Source organism: Barbus barbus (genome assembly GCF_936440315.1).
Source record: "Barbus barbus genome assembly, chromosome: 28".
NCBI classification, from domain to species: domain Eukaryota; kingdom Metazoa; phylum Chordata; class Actinopteri; order Cypriniformes; family Cyprinidae; genus Barbus; species Barbus barbus.
In genome coordinates this window covers 26576556-26591038 of record NC_136756.1, presented here as the reverse complement: position 1 = coordinate 26591038, position 14483 = coordinate 26576556, and the positions used below count along the sequence as shown (strand labels likewise).

General features: G+C 35.2%; 1 protein-coding gene across 1 annotated transcript in view; it reads right to left on the bottom strand.

The window, feature by feature from the left end:
* LOC306848643 (dedicator of cytokinesis protein 5-like) overlaps window positions 1–14483 on the bottom strand; it is a 66159-nt gene that overhangs the window by 25712 nt on the left and 25964 nt on the right. Inside the window, exons 22-37 of the mRNA XM_079383304.1 lie at window positions 14319–14453; window positions 13262–13373; window positions 12765–12835; window positions 12117–12223; window positions 11870–12006; window positions 10247–10342; window positions 9881–9979; window positions 9401–9571; window positions 6883–6983; window positions 6713–6771; window positions 6313–6467; window positions 4787–4872; window positions 2336–2492; window positions 2127–2167; window positions 1958–2048; window positions 443–562 (exon numbers count right to left, since the gene is read on the bottom strand). Coding sequence (XP_079239430.1) covers window positions 443–562; window positions 1958–2048; window positions 2127–2167; window positions 2336–2492; window positions 4787–4872; window positions 6313–6467; window positions 6713–6771; window positions 6883–6983; window positions 9401–9571; window positions 9881–9979; window positions 10247–10342; window positions 11870–12006; window positions 12117–12223; window positions 12765–12835; window positions 13262–13373; window positions 14319–14453 — 1738 coding nt within the window. The remainder of the gene's footprint in view (window positions 1–442; window positions 563–1957; window positions 2049–2126; window positions 2168–2335; window positions 2493–4786; window positions 4873–6312; window positions 6468–6712; window positions 6772–6882; window positions 6984–9400; window positions 9572–9880; window positions 9980–10246; window positions 10343–11869; window positions 12007–12116; window positions 12224–12764; window positions 12836–13261; window positions 13374–14318; window positions 14454–14483) is intronic.

Genomic DNA, 14483 nt, shown 5'->3' with positions numbered 1-14483 from the left:
ACTAAAACTAGAGCAAAACTTAATAAAAAACTATATAGAAAAATGATAATGTAATATTAATAAAAACTATAATAGGATCTCAATGATTTCTGAAGGATCATGTGACCCTGAAGACTGGAGTAATGATGCAGAAAATCCAGTTTTGCAAGTCACAGGAATAAATGACTTATTATTAAAAAAAAAAAATTGTAATCATATTTACTTTTTTTACTAAATTTTACTCTTTTTATTTAATTTAACCAAATAAATGCAGCCTTGGTGAGAATAACAGACGTCTTTTTAAAACGTTAAATAAAAAAACTTTTCAATGTTAATGTAGTTAAATAGCAACATTTCTGTTCTTTACAGTTGTCCTACTCTAAAAACTGTGAGCAAATGGCATGCAAAAGTTTTTAAATTGAAGCATTTGCGTTACATTTAGATGTACAAGCAAAATTCATACTTTGCCCTTGTCCAGATTGCACATTATCTCCTGAAAAAGTCTTTCCTTTAGCTCTTGTTGTGTCAACCCCTGAGTTCCGTCCCATGGGATCAGGTGGGGCGCACACGGCTTGTCGGACCACTAGAAAGAGATTGCACCATTCAGTCATGCTAATCTCACTGATCTCATAATCACCAAACTGTGTCGCAACTTCAATCTGCAAGGGTAACAAGCTTTTCAGTGCAGATATTCAAATGCAAACAGACTAAATTATCTTAGTATAATATAATTAGGAGGACTGACAAGCTTAATGTTTGGCTTTTATAACTAACTTTTATTAGTTTTTCAGATTACCAAATCTGCTTGGTTAAAAAAACCCAGAACAGAACATTTCCAAAATCTAATGACATCCTTGTCAATCAATAAACATTTCAAATATTTTTGGATGCATTGAATACATGTGTATGTGAAAACGTGGAAGTATTTCTGACATACTTTTTCACATCTATCATGTCATCATTCAATTTTATAACAAATTTGTGAAATTGTTTCTAATGTCTAGACATGTGCTGGTTTAACTGTATTAAAAGGTTTAAAGTTATTTGAATGTTAACTTTTTTGTGTGTTTGTAATTTAATATTGTGATAATACCATATATTTCGATTAAAGCTTCAGAAAATATGATATTGCCGCATACCTACTCATTACCTTAAAACATTTTAATCAAAAGGTTTAGGATTAAATGCATCTACTTATGTTTTTTTAATAAAAGTAGATTTTATTTAAAAACATTTATGCATGATTAGATCAGATAATGAATGAAACGCTTCCTAAAAGCTCAAATATAAGATTGTTTTCATTTGTGTTTGCTTAATTTAATTAAGTTTAATATGAATTTATTTTATAATTAAAATAAATAATTTAATAATTGGACTACTTTATTAATAAATGGAGAAACATATGTCTGTATAAAATTTTGAGTGTTAGTGTATTTCATGCAATCCTGGACCACAAAACCGGTCATAAGTGTAAAACCATCTGAGAGCTGAATAAATAAGCTTTTCACTGATGTATGGTTTGTTAGGATCGGACAATATAAGGCCAAGATACAACTATTTGAAAATCTGGAATCTGAGGGTGCAAAAAAATCTAAATACTGAGAAAATCGCCTTTAAAGTTGTCCAAATGAAGTTCTTAGTAATGCATATTACTAATTAAAAATGAAGTTTTGATATATTTACAGTAGGACATTTACAAAATATCTTCATGGAACATGATCTATACTTACTACTCTAATGATTTTTTCCATTAAAGAAAAATCGATCATTTTGACCCATACAATGCATTTTTGGCTATTGCTACAAATATACCCCATGCTAATTAAGACCGGTTTTGTGGTCCAGGTTCACATATACTATCTATCTGCATTATACTGGCCATTGGTCACCCTGCTTCCTAGATGTCACTATCTAACCGTCGATGTCTCTATCTAACCTTAACCCAAATATACTGTTAATAATAGCACTACGTCCAAACCTCCAACAGCTCAGCATGAAGCAGCAGGGTGTAGGCAGCCTCTGTGTAGTTCTCACAGTCCAGATGTAGATCCCGTAACTTGTACAAATACCTAATGAAAGACCACAAAACATACAGATTAATCCATGTGCCATCAACAAGACAAGTTTTAATCATCTACAACACTTACCGGATATATATATCCTCCCTTTTCTTTTCTTTGTAAAAGTTCTGTGGATATGAGAGAGAAGATACAGAGATGGAATTTCATTCAAGTTTCTAAGCAACTTTTATTGCTGATTGGATCCTCGCTGGTCTTTTCAGCAGGTTGAGCACATAATAAGGTATATTTATAAATACTGCAGCTGTGTTTGAGAGTTCACAGTGTCTGGTTCTCACCAGGACGTTGACGGTGCAGCTCATGCGGAGCTCAGGGCTCTCATCATGGGTGATGGTGCGGTAAGCCAGCAGGTTCTCCAGCAGACTACTTAAGAGAAAAGCCAACGCCTCCCCAGACTGAGAAAGATACCGGTGCCGCCGACAGTATTCCAACAGCCTGGACACACACAGAGTACACAAACTAGTACAGATACCCTAATTAAATATTACTCCAGTAAAAGTATTTTTTCTTCAGTTAAAGTACAAAAGCACTAAAAAGTACTGATTTCCCAACCGCGTTTTTAATTTTTTTAATTCTAGTCAGCACTAGTCTGAATAGTTAGTTGTAATAAGTTTAGTGCAGACATTTAAATCTGCAAATAAGCAAACACTTATTTATTTATTTTTACCAAAATGTATTATATTCCATCAAAACAAGAAACTTCAAAATAATAAAACACCAATTCTAGTTACAGATCATTCAACTGTGCAAACAAGTTAGTATGTACTATTTAAAAAATTAGGAAAATATATACGTGCCAAGAAAATATTAATATAATGTACAAAGCTATACTATTTTAAGAGGAACGCTATGCAAACATATTAGTTAAATTAAACATCTACAGCAGCAGAGAAGATGCATAGACTTTAATTTATGTCAATTTACCTTAAATGGCATATACAGGTGCTGGTCATAAAATTAGAATATCATGAAAAAGTTGATTTATTTCAGTAATACCATTCAAAAAGTGAAACTTGTATATTAGATTCATTCATTACACACAGACTGATATATTTCAAATGTTTATTTCCTTTAATTTTGATGATTATAACTGACAACTAAAGAAAGTCCCAAATTCAGTATCTCAGAAAATTAGAATATCAATTAAGACCAATGCAAAATAAATATTTTTAGAAATGTTGGCCAACTGAAAAGTATGAACATGAAAAGTATGAGCATGTACAGCACTCAATATTTAGTTGGGGCTCCTTTGGCCTGGATTACTGCAGCAATGCGGCGTGGCACTGAGTCGATCAGTCTGTGGCACTGCTCAGGTGTTAAGAGAGCCCATGTTGCTCTGATAGTGGCCTTCAGCTCTTCTGAATTGTTGGGTCTGGCGTATTGCATCTTCCTCTTCACAATACCCCATAGGTTTTCTATGGGGTTAAGGTCAGGCGAGTTTGCTGGCCAATCAAGAACAGGGATACCATGGTCCTTAAACCAGGTACTGATAGCTTTGGCAGTGTGTGCAGGTGCCAAGTCCTGTTGGAAAATGAAATCTGCATCTCCATAAAGTTGGTCAGCAGCAGGAAGCATGAAGTGCTCTAAAACTTCCTGGTAGACGGCTGCGTTGACCTTGGACCTCAGAAAACACAATGGACCAACACCAGCAGATGACATGGCTCCCCAAACCATCAATGACTGTGGAAACTTTACACTGGACCTCAAGCAACGTGGATTATGTGCCTCTCCTCTCTTCCTCCAGACTCTGGGACCTTGATTTCCAAAGGAAATGCTACATTTACTTTCATCAGAGAACATAACTTTGGACCACTCAGCAGCAGTCCAGGCAAGACGCTTCTGACGCGGTCACTTGTTCAAGAGTGGCTTGACACAAGGAATGCGACAGCTGAAACCCATGTCTTGCATACGTCTGTGCGTGGTGGTTCTCAAAGCACTGACTCCAGCTGCAGTACACTCTTTGTGAATCTCCCCCACATTTTTGAATGGGTTTTTTTTCACAATCCTCTCCAGGGTGCGGTTATCCTTATTGCTTGTACACTTTTTTCTACCACATCTTGTCCTTCCCTTCGCCTCTCTATTAATGTGCTTGGACACAGAGCTCTGTGAACAGCCAGCCTCTTTAGCAATGACCTTTTGTGTCTTGCCCTCCTTGTGCAAGGTGTCAATGGTCGTCTTTTGGACAACTGTCAAGTCAGCAGTCTTCCCCATGATTGTGTAGCCTACAGAACTAGACTGAGAGACTATTTAAAGGCTTTTGCAGGTGTTTTGAGTTAATTAGCTGATTAGAGTGTGGCACCAGGGGTCTTCAATATTGAACAGTTTCACAATATTCTAATTTTCTGAGATACTGAATTTGGGACTTTAATTAGTTTTCAGTTATAATCATCAAAATTAAAGGAAATAAACATTTGAAATATATCAGTCTGTGTGTAATGAGTTAATCTAATATACAAGTTTCACTTTTTGAATGGTATTACTGAAATAAATCAACGTTTTCATGATATTCTAATTTTATGACCAGCACCTGTATATGCATGTATATGTATGTATGTATATATATGTCCACATTCAAGCATTTCAATTGGCATAAACAGCTTGCCCCTTTTACAGCAGATTTAGTTTTCAGACAGCTGACAGTGATCTTGTTTAAAAAATGTATTTAAAAAAAATCACGCTTAATATATGTGTGACAGCATGATAAGAGAAGAGAAAAAAAAAAATCTCACGTTTTCTCCAGCAAAATCTTGTATTGTTCATCACCACGGCCTCCTTCAACTTCCTGATCCAGTTTTGTGATTAGCTCATTCTCAAACTGCAAAGATCACAAATGCTTCATCAAACTTTCTGACCATTATGCAGAAGCCTACAAAGGCAACATCTTAACCGACATGGACCCTCATCAGTAAATTAATGGTCATGGCTCATGCACCCACACAAATAGTGAACACTCACAGCTGATTCCAACAGAAACTGGCTTTAACAATTAGAGGTGTAATGATACATAAATATGGAACAATGCATAAAAATGTCAAACTGTAAATTTATTTATGATGCATCACCTTTAATTAGCAGAAAAACCTCTCAAAAGAGACCACCAGAGGCCTGTTTGACTGTTATAAAAAGATGTCAAATTGTCATTGAGCTCTCATCAAATATTTGTTAACTTTTTTTTTTTATATATATATACATGTTTATTTTTCTGTCAAAATGCTTATTTTGTTGCGGATGTCCTATTGGGGATACTAGATTTGCACATTTTAGAGAACACAAAAGACTTTGACTTGCCGTTGCTTATCTCACTGCACAAGCAAACGATGTGTTGTCACCATACGATTGATGATGTTGACAACTGAACAACTTGATTTGTATTTTCATTATTTATTTTTCTATATTATTTATAAAACTGAAGTGTACTTTTGGTTGTGTATTTCCCACTTGTGATGCAGGATTTGCTATTTTCAGAGTTAAATGTTCATGTTATATTTTGGTTGCATTTGTGAGTTGATAAAAAAATGTAACTGTTGGTATTAAATAAGCACATTACAGACCCATGAATCCAATCAAATCATAATCGTACCATAGCATGTATTTAGGTAACTGCAAATATCATTCAATATCAGATCAAATTGTGATGAAATATATCTGCTTTACACCCCTAATTAACATACTGAATATAAATTATGTTTTATATTATCAAACAATTTAAATTAAGGTATATACAATGTATAATATTAAATATGTATATGTATAATATTCAATAATGAACAATACTTTTACAGCATTTTAAGTTGCGTAACAACATAAAACAATGTTTTATTAACAAACATCAATTAACAACGAACAATAGCATATTTATATATCAACATTAGCCTAAAATGTAACTTAAAATAAAAAAAAATTATAATTTAAAAAAAGAATTCGCTTAAAAAATAATAATTTAAAACCTAATGCATAAAACTAAGGTTAACAAAAAGAACCAACATCACCCTTTTTTAATTAAAAGAATCAGTATTTTAATAGATAGATATTTCTGTATTTAATAAAATATTTTCAAGCCTTTGGATTCAAATTTTAGCTAAAATTGTCACAATGCATTCTTAATTTTTGACCAAATCAGCAGCATCATTGACAGCATCCTGAGTGTGCCTATGAAGCCTAAGCAAGTTGCCTAGCTAGATATCTTCTGTGGGTTTTGAAACAGAAATGCCGTTTCAAAAATGATGCTGGCACAGAAAACAGAAACACCCCTCACCTTCTGAAAGGTGTTGTTGGTGCTGAAATGGTGTTCACACTGCATCATGTCAAAGAAGATGGGGATGGTGGCTTTCCTCAGCTCAGGCTCAGGCACTAACGTAGCTTCCAGGATCGGTCCCACCATCGCAGGGATAAACTTCATCTTATGTTTGCCTTGAAGTGACATGACATCACAAAATAGCCCTAATTTCTTCAGAACATCAAAACAACTTAAATATGCACTCTGTCCCAGCCAATAAAGACACACACCACACTAGTGATTTTACTCTATAAAAAGCCATTTGAACAAAAAGAAAGTCCTTTAGGACATTCTGTAAAAATTCCTCTCTACGTTCGTCCACTTTTGTAATTGTGGTCACTGTCTCTAACTGATAAGAAGCACAGGAAAGAGCTTTTACCAAGATTGTTCCACATCTCTCTCAGCTTGAAGCCGATGCTTTTCCGCATGTCTCCGTACCTGTTTACATTTTTAGAAACTCAATTTAAGACGTTGGCCTTTCAAATAAAATGAGCAAAAACCAACATTTGAACACTAGAACGACAATGCATCCGCAGGTCTCTCACTCACTTGTTCAGAATCTTGTTGCGTTTCTCGAGCGAGAAAGACTCCAGCTGTAAGGACTTGTGGGTAAGGAAGGCAACAATCAGGTGAAAATAGTTGTTCCAAAGCTATTGAGAAAAAAAAAAAAAAAAATCATCAAGACAACCATTTCCTGAGCACAAAATAGACATAAAAATATAAGAATATGGTAAAAAATTATGCATATGCATATGATGCATATGACATTACCATGATGTTCCAGCAAAGTTTTGGTGTTACCGTGGTATTAGTTATATATTACATATTAATTACATATACACACACATACGCATATACATATATACTGTACATATATACACACATACATATATGCATAAGGTATATAATCCAAATACTGCACAAAGATGCATAACACCTTAAGTTTAATACTTACGAACAATAATAGGATTTACTGAGAGATTTCAATATTTATGACTTCATTGGTTCGTGAAAAGAAATGTCCTTGTTGTGTCACTGCAACACTGAGCTAGAAATTCACTTTAAATGTTCTGTCAGAAATAGCGGCAGATGCATTTAAATGATGGCGTTTTGGGTTACATAATCACAGATGATTAAGGCATAGCCTTGCTTTGATTATTTGGGCAATTGATTTGTAGTGATATACTGTATGCAATTGCTTTTTTAATTGACTAAGCTCTTAGGGGTGAAACATTTCGGATACACGGGGTGTTGAATGAATGGTAACCAAGCAACACAAAGTTTAGCAGTTGGGCATTTTTCAAAAGCGATATAGATCATATTTCCCAAATGCCTAAAGTGCAGGAGGCTTCCAGTGGATGCAAAATCCATACGCTTTCCCAAAAGATCACCGCAAATGAGCATCATAAAAACATGTTATATAAGAGAATGCAACACATTATTCTCCTGGAAAACAATTACATGCACAGAGCTATTCAGAGTGCTTCAATTATCTGTGGTCAAACTGCTACTGTACAACCACACAAAAAACATTATTTTTTTATGTCTGGGATCTTGTTATAATGCTTGAATTTTTTTTTTTTTGCACCAAAAACAACCATTAATTAAATTTTCATGATCATTTTCTACAATCTCTCAGACCCTTAGGACAGAAAAGGATATAAATGACCTGTTCATTAAATAAGAAACCACACTTTGCACACACTTTTATCCAAAGCGCACAATTAATGTACTTATTTTAACCACTCTGTCAGATACCATTTTGATTACAACCACACCAAAACACAGGATTGTGGGATATTACTGCTTCTGAAGGGTCTATGGAGCCTTTAACAGACAAAGACGTACAGCCAGGTCTTAGCAGGCGGGATGTTGTGCAAACATTGGCCTTCCTGCCTCAAATTACTGCAGCATTCTTCAAATTAAGGATTCAACAGTGCTGTTTTTAGGATTGGGATGGACGCACAAGTTCTGATTGTAAGGCTAGTACAACAAACTCCTTTATCTCAGAAGATCGAGGACATTTTCTCATGATACGGCCTTTTAACTACAGACAAAATTCATTCTTTTTTTCTTTTTTTTTTATCCAACACACCAGTATGGTTCTTTAATGATTCCATTAATGGATTCTTTTAGTAATTTTAAAACCTATAGGCTATATTTGGAAAAAAAGAAATGTACTTCAAAACAATTCTTGTAAAATCCATGTTTACACTGTAATTTAATAACTTTTCGCAATCTTTTGGTCTTTATTTCACATCCTAATTGGTCAAAAGGCAGTAACGCATCTCATTTATTTATTATATGGTATTAATTTTTAAATATCACTGATAAAACACAAAGTGCATCTTTAACCCACACTGACATACAAACAACCAGTCAGTAAGTAATTCACTGTTAATTGTATGTGGTAGATTCACTATAAAGAAAAGATTTATAAGAGTCATTACACAAATTACACTGCATGTTTGGAATCTGTAAGATTTTGTAAAAGAAGCCTTTTAGCATAAAAGGACATGTTTATTTGACTAAAAATACAGTAAAATCAATATTTTAAATAACTGTTTTCTGTATTATATCTGAAAATGTTATCTTGTATATTATCTATGTAATGAAAACATTAATATTTTTGTGCAAACTGTGATACATTTTATTTTGAGGATTCTTTGATAAATAGAAAGTTAAAAAAAAAACAGCATTTATGTAAAACATACATTTTTTTGTCAATTAAAAATGCCTTTACTGTCACTTCTTATCACATTAATGCATCTTTACTGAAGAAAACTATTAATTTCTCTTACTGACTATAAACATCTGAATGGTAGAGTAAAAGAACAATTCATAAGAGTCATCAGACAACATTTGACAACTTGCCATCTTCCGGTTGTAAAAATGATTCTGATTTAGTTGCCTATTATTTGCGGTGCTTTTTGGAACAACATTGCTTTTGAGGCAATGTGGCTTGGTCAATATAGAAGTATGACAGTGTTTCCGGCAATATAATCTCGGTCTTGCCTGAAGCGTAATTGTTTACTTGAAACCCCTTTACAGTCCTTGTTAAACTGACCTGCAAGTGGAAGTGAGTGGAGTCCAGGAAGTATTTGTTGAGAACATCTGAGTACTCGTCAATTGCCCGCAGAAAGACTTTCATTTGGTGAAGATTCAAGATCATCCAGTCGGGCGGAAACACATTGCCCATCAGGTTTTTGAACATGATGAAAGTCTCCATTAGAAAGTCCTACAATAAAAAAATGGATTCTTGTTGTTAAGAGCATGTACGTGCACGCAACGATTAGATGCAGACCGGCAAATGACATTTGTGTTCCACACAGATATGACAGAGCAGGAAAAACAGATGCTAATTTGAAGCAGCGCTTATCTCGTTCCGCTATTAAACCCTGCCACACTTCAACAGACGCCAGGGAAAAGAGCCACATGCGTCGCATCAGTCAGCTGTGCAAAAGGTGGATTATTTATAACTTAACTCTCAGAGCACAGAAGGCTTTGCGATGATGGATGGGACCTGCGGAGAGAGCGGGAGACTTACGATAATGTCCTGTCTGGTTTTGAAGGTGCTGATGTATTGTGCGTAATGCACGTCTTCCATTTGTTTCAGGATAGCGGTCATGCATGCCAGGTAGTGGCCCTGTGTCCAGGGGAAGAGAAGAAATAATCAATAACTTTACATGTGCTGCCCACACCGCTGAGAAAACTCATAGCCACGGGCCTGGGCAAAGAAATAAACAAGTTATGTTCAGTGGTCCAGACTGCTGTTGTTATGAGTTTCAGCAGGTGTGTGTGGGCTTCGGCGCTGTGCGGTCGAAACAACAGCAGCTTTGACAGGAGGCTAAGCTGATTTAGCTCTGCTAAATCTTTCTACAGCACTCTATTTTGTGGCATGCCGGTGTCTTACTATGAAGGGAGAGTCCAAACTCAGGTTGATGACCGTACGGTTGACCCTCCGCAAGAGACGGTCCACGATTAACTTCACATGACCGGATGTGGGACCCTGAAAGCGTAAAAAAGGTGAATGAGATGCATTGAAGGATGCTTGAATGAACCTAGAAAGGACTCCCTCTCATAAACAAACAGCCGTGCAACTTCAAATGACCTTATTTTGGAAATTTGCAACGTAACTGCTCCAGCAAAGAGATGCTCACAAGTCGCAAGAGTTTGACCTGAAATGTCTGCCTGTCTCAATACATATCAACCGAAATGTCAACCGATCTTGAATGCGCTGTCATATCAACAAGCCAGCGAAATGCATCATGGTTGAAAGATCAGCCTGTCTGTATTCATACAAAAAGTCATTCACAGTCTCATGTAACCAGGAAGTCTCTACTGCTCACCAAGGATGCATTCATTTGCTCAAAAATACTGTAAAAACTGTAATATTGTGTAATATTATTATAATGTAAAATGACTGTTTTGTAATATATTTTAAAATGCAATTAATTCCTGTAAAGTCAAAGAGGAATTTCCAGCATCATTACTCCAGTCTTCAGTGTCATTTTATCATTTTAATATGCTGATTTGATGCTCAAGAAACATTTCTTATTATTGTCAGTATTGAGTTGTGCTGCTTCATATGTTTATTGAATAAAAGTATTGAATTAATTGTTCTTGCACATCCATTTTTGTGATTTGCAAACTAAAACATCTGGTTTTCTGAGATTCTGTGACTTCTGTTCTACATTATCTTGTTGACAAAACAGAAAAATTTGCTACAGCATTATATAAATGTAAGCAAAATGACAAAGCAATCATTAATGTTTTGTGACAAAAATTAATAAATAAACACTAATTAAATATAATGTACTTATTAAATAGAAATTCAATTGATTTACTACCGTTTAAAAGTTTGGATTCAGTAAGTCTTTTTTTAAAGAGATATTGATACATTTATTCAACAAGGATGCATTAAATTGATCAAAAGTGACAGTAAAGACTTTTACAAAACATTTAAATAAATGCTGCTGTTTTTATTAATTTAATTCTATTCTGTTATTTAGTTTTGCCGTCACAGGAATAAATCACATTTAAAGTATATTTAAATAGAAAACAATTATTTGTGTAATAATATTTCACAGTACTACTGTTTTTATTGCATTGTAATCAATCAAATGAAGCCTCGATGAGCATAAAAGAATTTTCAAAGTAGTATGAAAATCTTACCGGCCTCAAACTTTTGTAGCACATTTTTTACATGTACTACAAAAAAATATATATTTATAGCAAATATAGCTAAAATCAATATATATCATTCTTTTTTTAGTGGGTGGCCAATGTTCAGAGAGGAAGTAAAATGATTGAGCCAACAACAAAAAAAAATCCTTATTGTAAAAACCTGGCTTGTAAACGCATCTCTGTTTCCAAGTGGACTGATAAAACCTGTACTCCCTGACTCCTGAAAATTGCATGAAGCCACCAATTAGTTTGGCTCCTGCGGTTCTGCTCATCAGATGGTCTGAGGCCGAGATAAAGCTCATCATAACTGGCTGAAGTTGTTAGGGATGCCCAACCGCTTCATACTCACCACTTCTTTGCAATCCAGCATGTCCAGTACGGTGCTCAGCAGCTGGACACAAGCCTCGAGATCAGGTTTGTTGGAGTTATCGTCCAGCTGCCCACTCAACTGATCTGTGATCAGAGGCAACAAAACATCTCTGCAGTCTAAAAGCACAAGAGAGAATATGAGAGGTGTGGATGACACACAGCTTTTAGTGCGAGTCGATGAGAAAAAATGATATCTTGACCTGAATGGCTGTCAAGTCCTACTGTACCTGGCTGTTTGAACAGGTTACTCTCAACAATTTTCACCAGACAGCCCAGCTTCTGCCTCACCATCTGAAAATCTGGGATGCTTTCAATGAACTTCGCCAGCTGAACACTGTGAGAGAAAGAAAGGTTTTCCACAAAAACTCAAAGTGAAAACTATAAATTAATTACATAGTACAGAAAACGTAAGTCAGAAGGGAAGAATACGTAAGCAATGACATAAATTTTTAACTCGAGTGTGAACATCTGAGATGCGCTACTACACTCCCTATACTGGTCTTCAAACAGTAGATGTTTACAAGCCTGTTAGAGATGTCAAGACCTTCGTAAGTTAGTGATGGACAGTATACAACTTTAAAACTCAAATAATAAACAGTTTTTACTGAATTATTCATGCAAGTGATTTCTCAAACATACAAGCTTCACATTACTGTTTTTTAACCATCAGGAACACTGGTGCAATTCATTTGTAATTATAAGTGCCTTACTGTAACCATGATATATGCAAACAAAAATGGATGAAGTTGATTTTTTTTTCGTATTATGGTAAACAACAGTATGCCACAAATTAGTTTCTAAACAAATCTATAAACCGGTGGTGATGCAAAGGCTAGCTGTTTTCACAGCAATGTGAAATACATCATTCACTTTACCTGAGCTCTACAGCGTCAAAGACCTTCTGCAAGTCATTGATGATGGTGGGAAGATATTTCAAGATTGCTCCCTAGGGAAAAAAGCAGAGAAACAGAGTTCATTACACATACAGTGAAAACACAAAACAGTACAATTACTAACAAGACAATTTCTATTTGAGTTTATTTTAATAAGTAATTTATTGCTGAATTTTCAGCATCATGACTAGTCTTCAGTGTCACATGATCCTTCAGAAATCATTATAATGTGCAAGCAATCATTCTAATCAACAATGAATAAAAAAATTAAAAAGAATAGAGTTTTTGAATTTTTTTATATCTCAACTGTCACTTTTGATCATTTTATTTACATCTTTGCTGAATAATAAGAGTATTAATTTCTTTAAAAATAACTCTTAATCTTCAATGTGGTTTTTACAAATCTCTCTGTTCACCAATGGTCTCCATTAACATTTCTTCTAAACGTCTATTGTATATCCATGTAAAAAAAAACCTGCCTTTATCTTAACTCCTTCATCCAGGGGTCCGTCCATGAGATTGCTGATAGAAAGAAATAAAGTCCGAATGGAGTCGAGAAACTGCCCTCCATCTTCACTTTTCCCATAAAACCTGACAACAACAAACAGGGAAAAAAAACATTTTCTAAAGAACATTTGAGTGGAAACATCAGCATAACGATTGTAGGGTGTTGTAGGTGGATGCCAGGGTGTTAAAAAATTATTTTATATCATTTTTGTCTGCAGCACAAACAGTGTAGGATGAGTTAGGCGTTGATTCAACTCTATAACTTCAAGTATGAGCATTAGTAACAGATATTATTGCCTTAAAGTACCGCTACAGCCGGCCTACACTACAGGAGTTTTAAAATCCTAACCGATTATGAAATCTGGTTGCAGCACACAATCTTTGCAGATTATCTTCCCTCAAATCTTAAACATGCGCACACTACAAGATTTGAAAATCGTGGCGCATCACACACTACAAGATATTAAGATTATCATGACAGAGGGAGCGCTTCACATGATCTCCCGCAGCAGATTGTCATTGATATTTCAGTGATGTTTACATATGTTAGCTAGCATGCTAGCAGCTTTCTGCACTCACCCGGTACATTCAAAACTGAGGCGATTTCACCCTAGTGCTTCTCTCTCGTTACAGTTGTGATTCATTTTCGGCACATTATTCAGACAGTCGTGTTACTACAAAACGTCAAGAAGCAGTATCTATCTAGACACTGAGCAATAAATATGCTGCATATGGATGCATGTAATCTTATTATGCAGTACACAGGCTGGACTGTAGATAGGTTTACCATATCAACAATGTCTTTGAACAACACTCTTAATTTAATTGGCTTTGCTAGGTTGCATATGGAGGTCCAATAGCCCCATGTGTCTGTTTAGATATAGAGGCGAGGTGACTGATTTCGAAAGTATGTTTTTTTTGTTTTTTTTTTTTGCTGTTGCTTTTTCATTTGCATTGTCAGATGAAGGACAAGTTCAATCACGCCCTCCTGATGGCTATTTCTGAGAGCAAATAAGAGCCGGTACCTACCTCAAATAGAGGATCCGAGACTGCACAATGAAATGAAAAAGATACTTGAAGGCTTTCAAGGCCGCATACAGTCGCTCTGTATGAGCTGGGTCCTCAGCATGGCCCACAAAATAATTCAACACTTTGGTCAACTTCCTGTGAACAGACAAGGCAAATAGAGGCAAT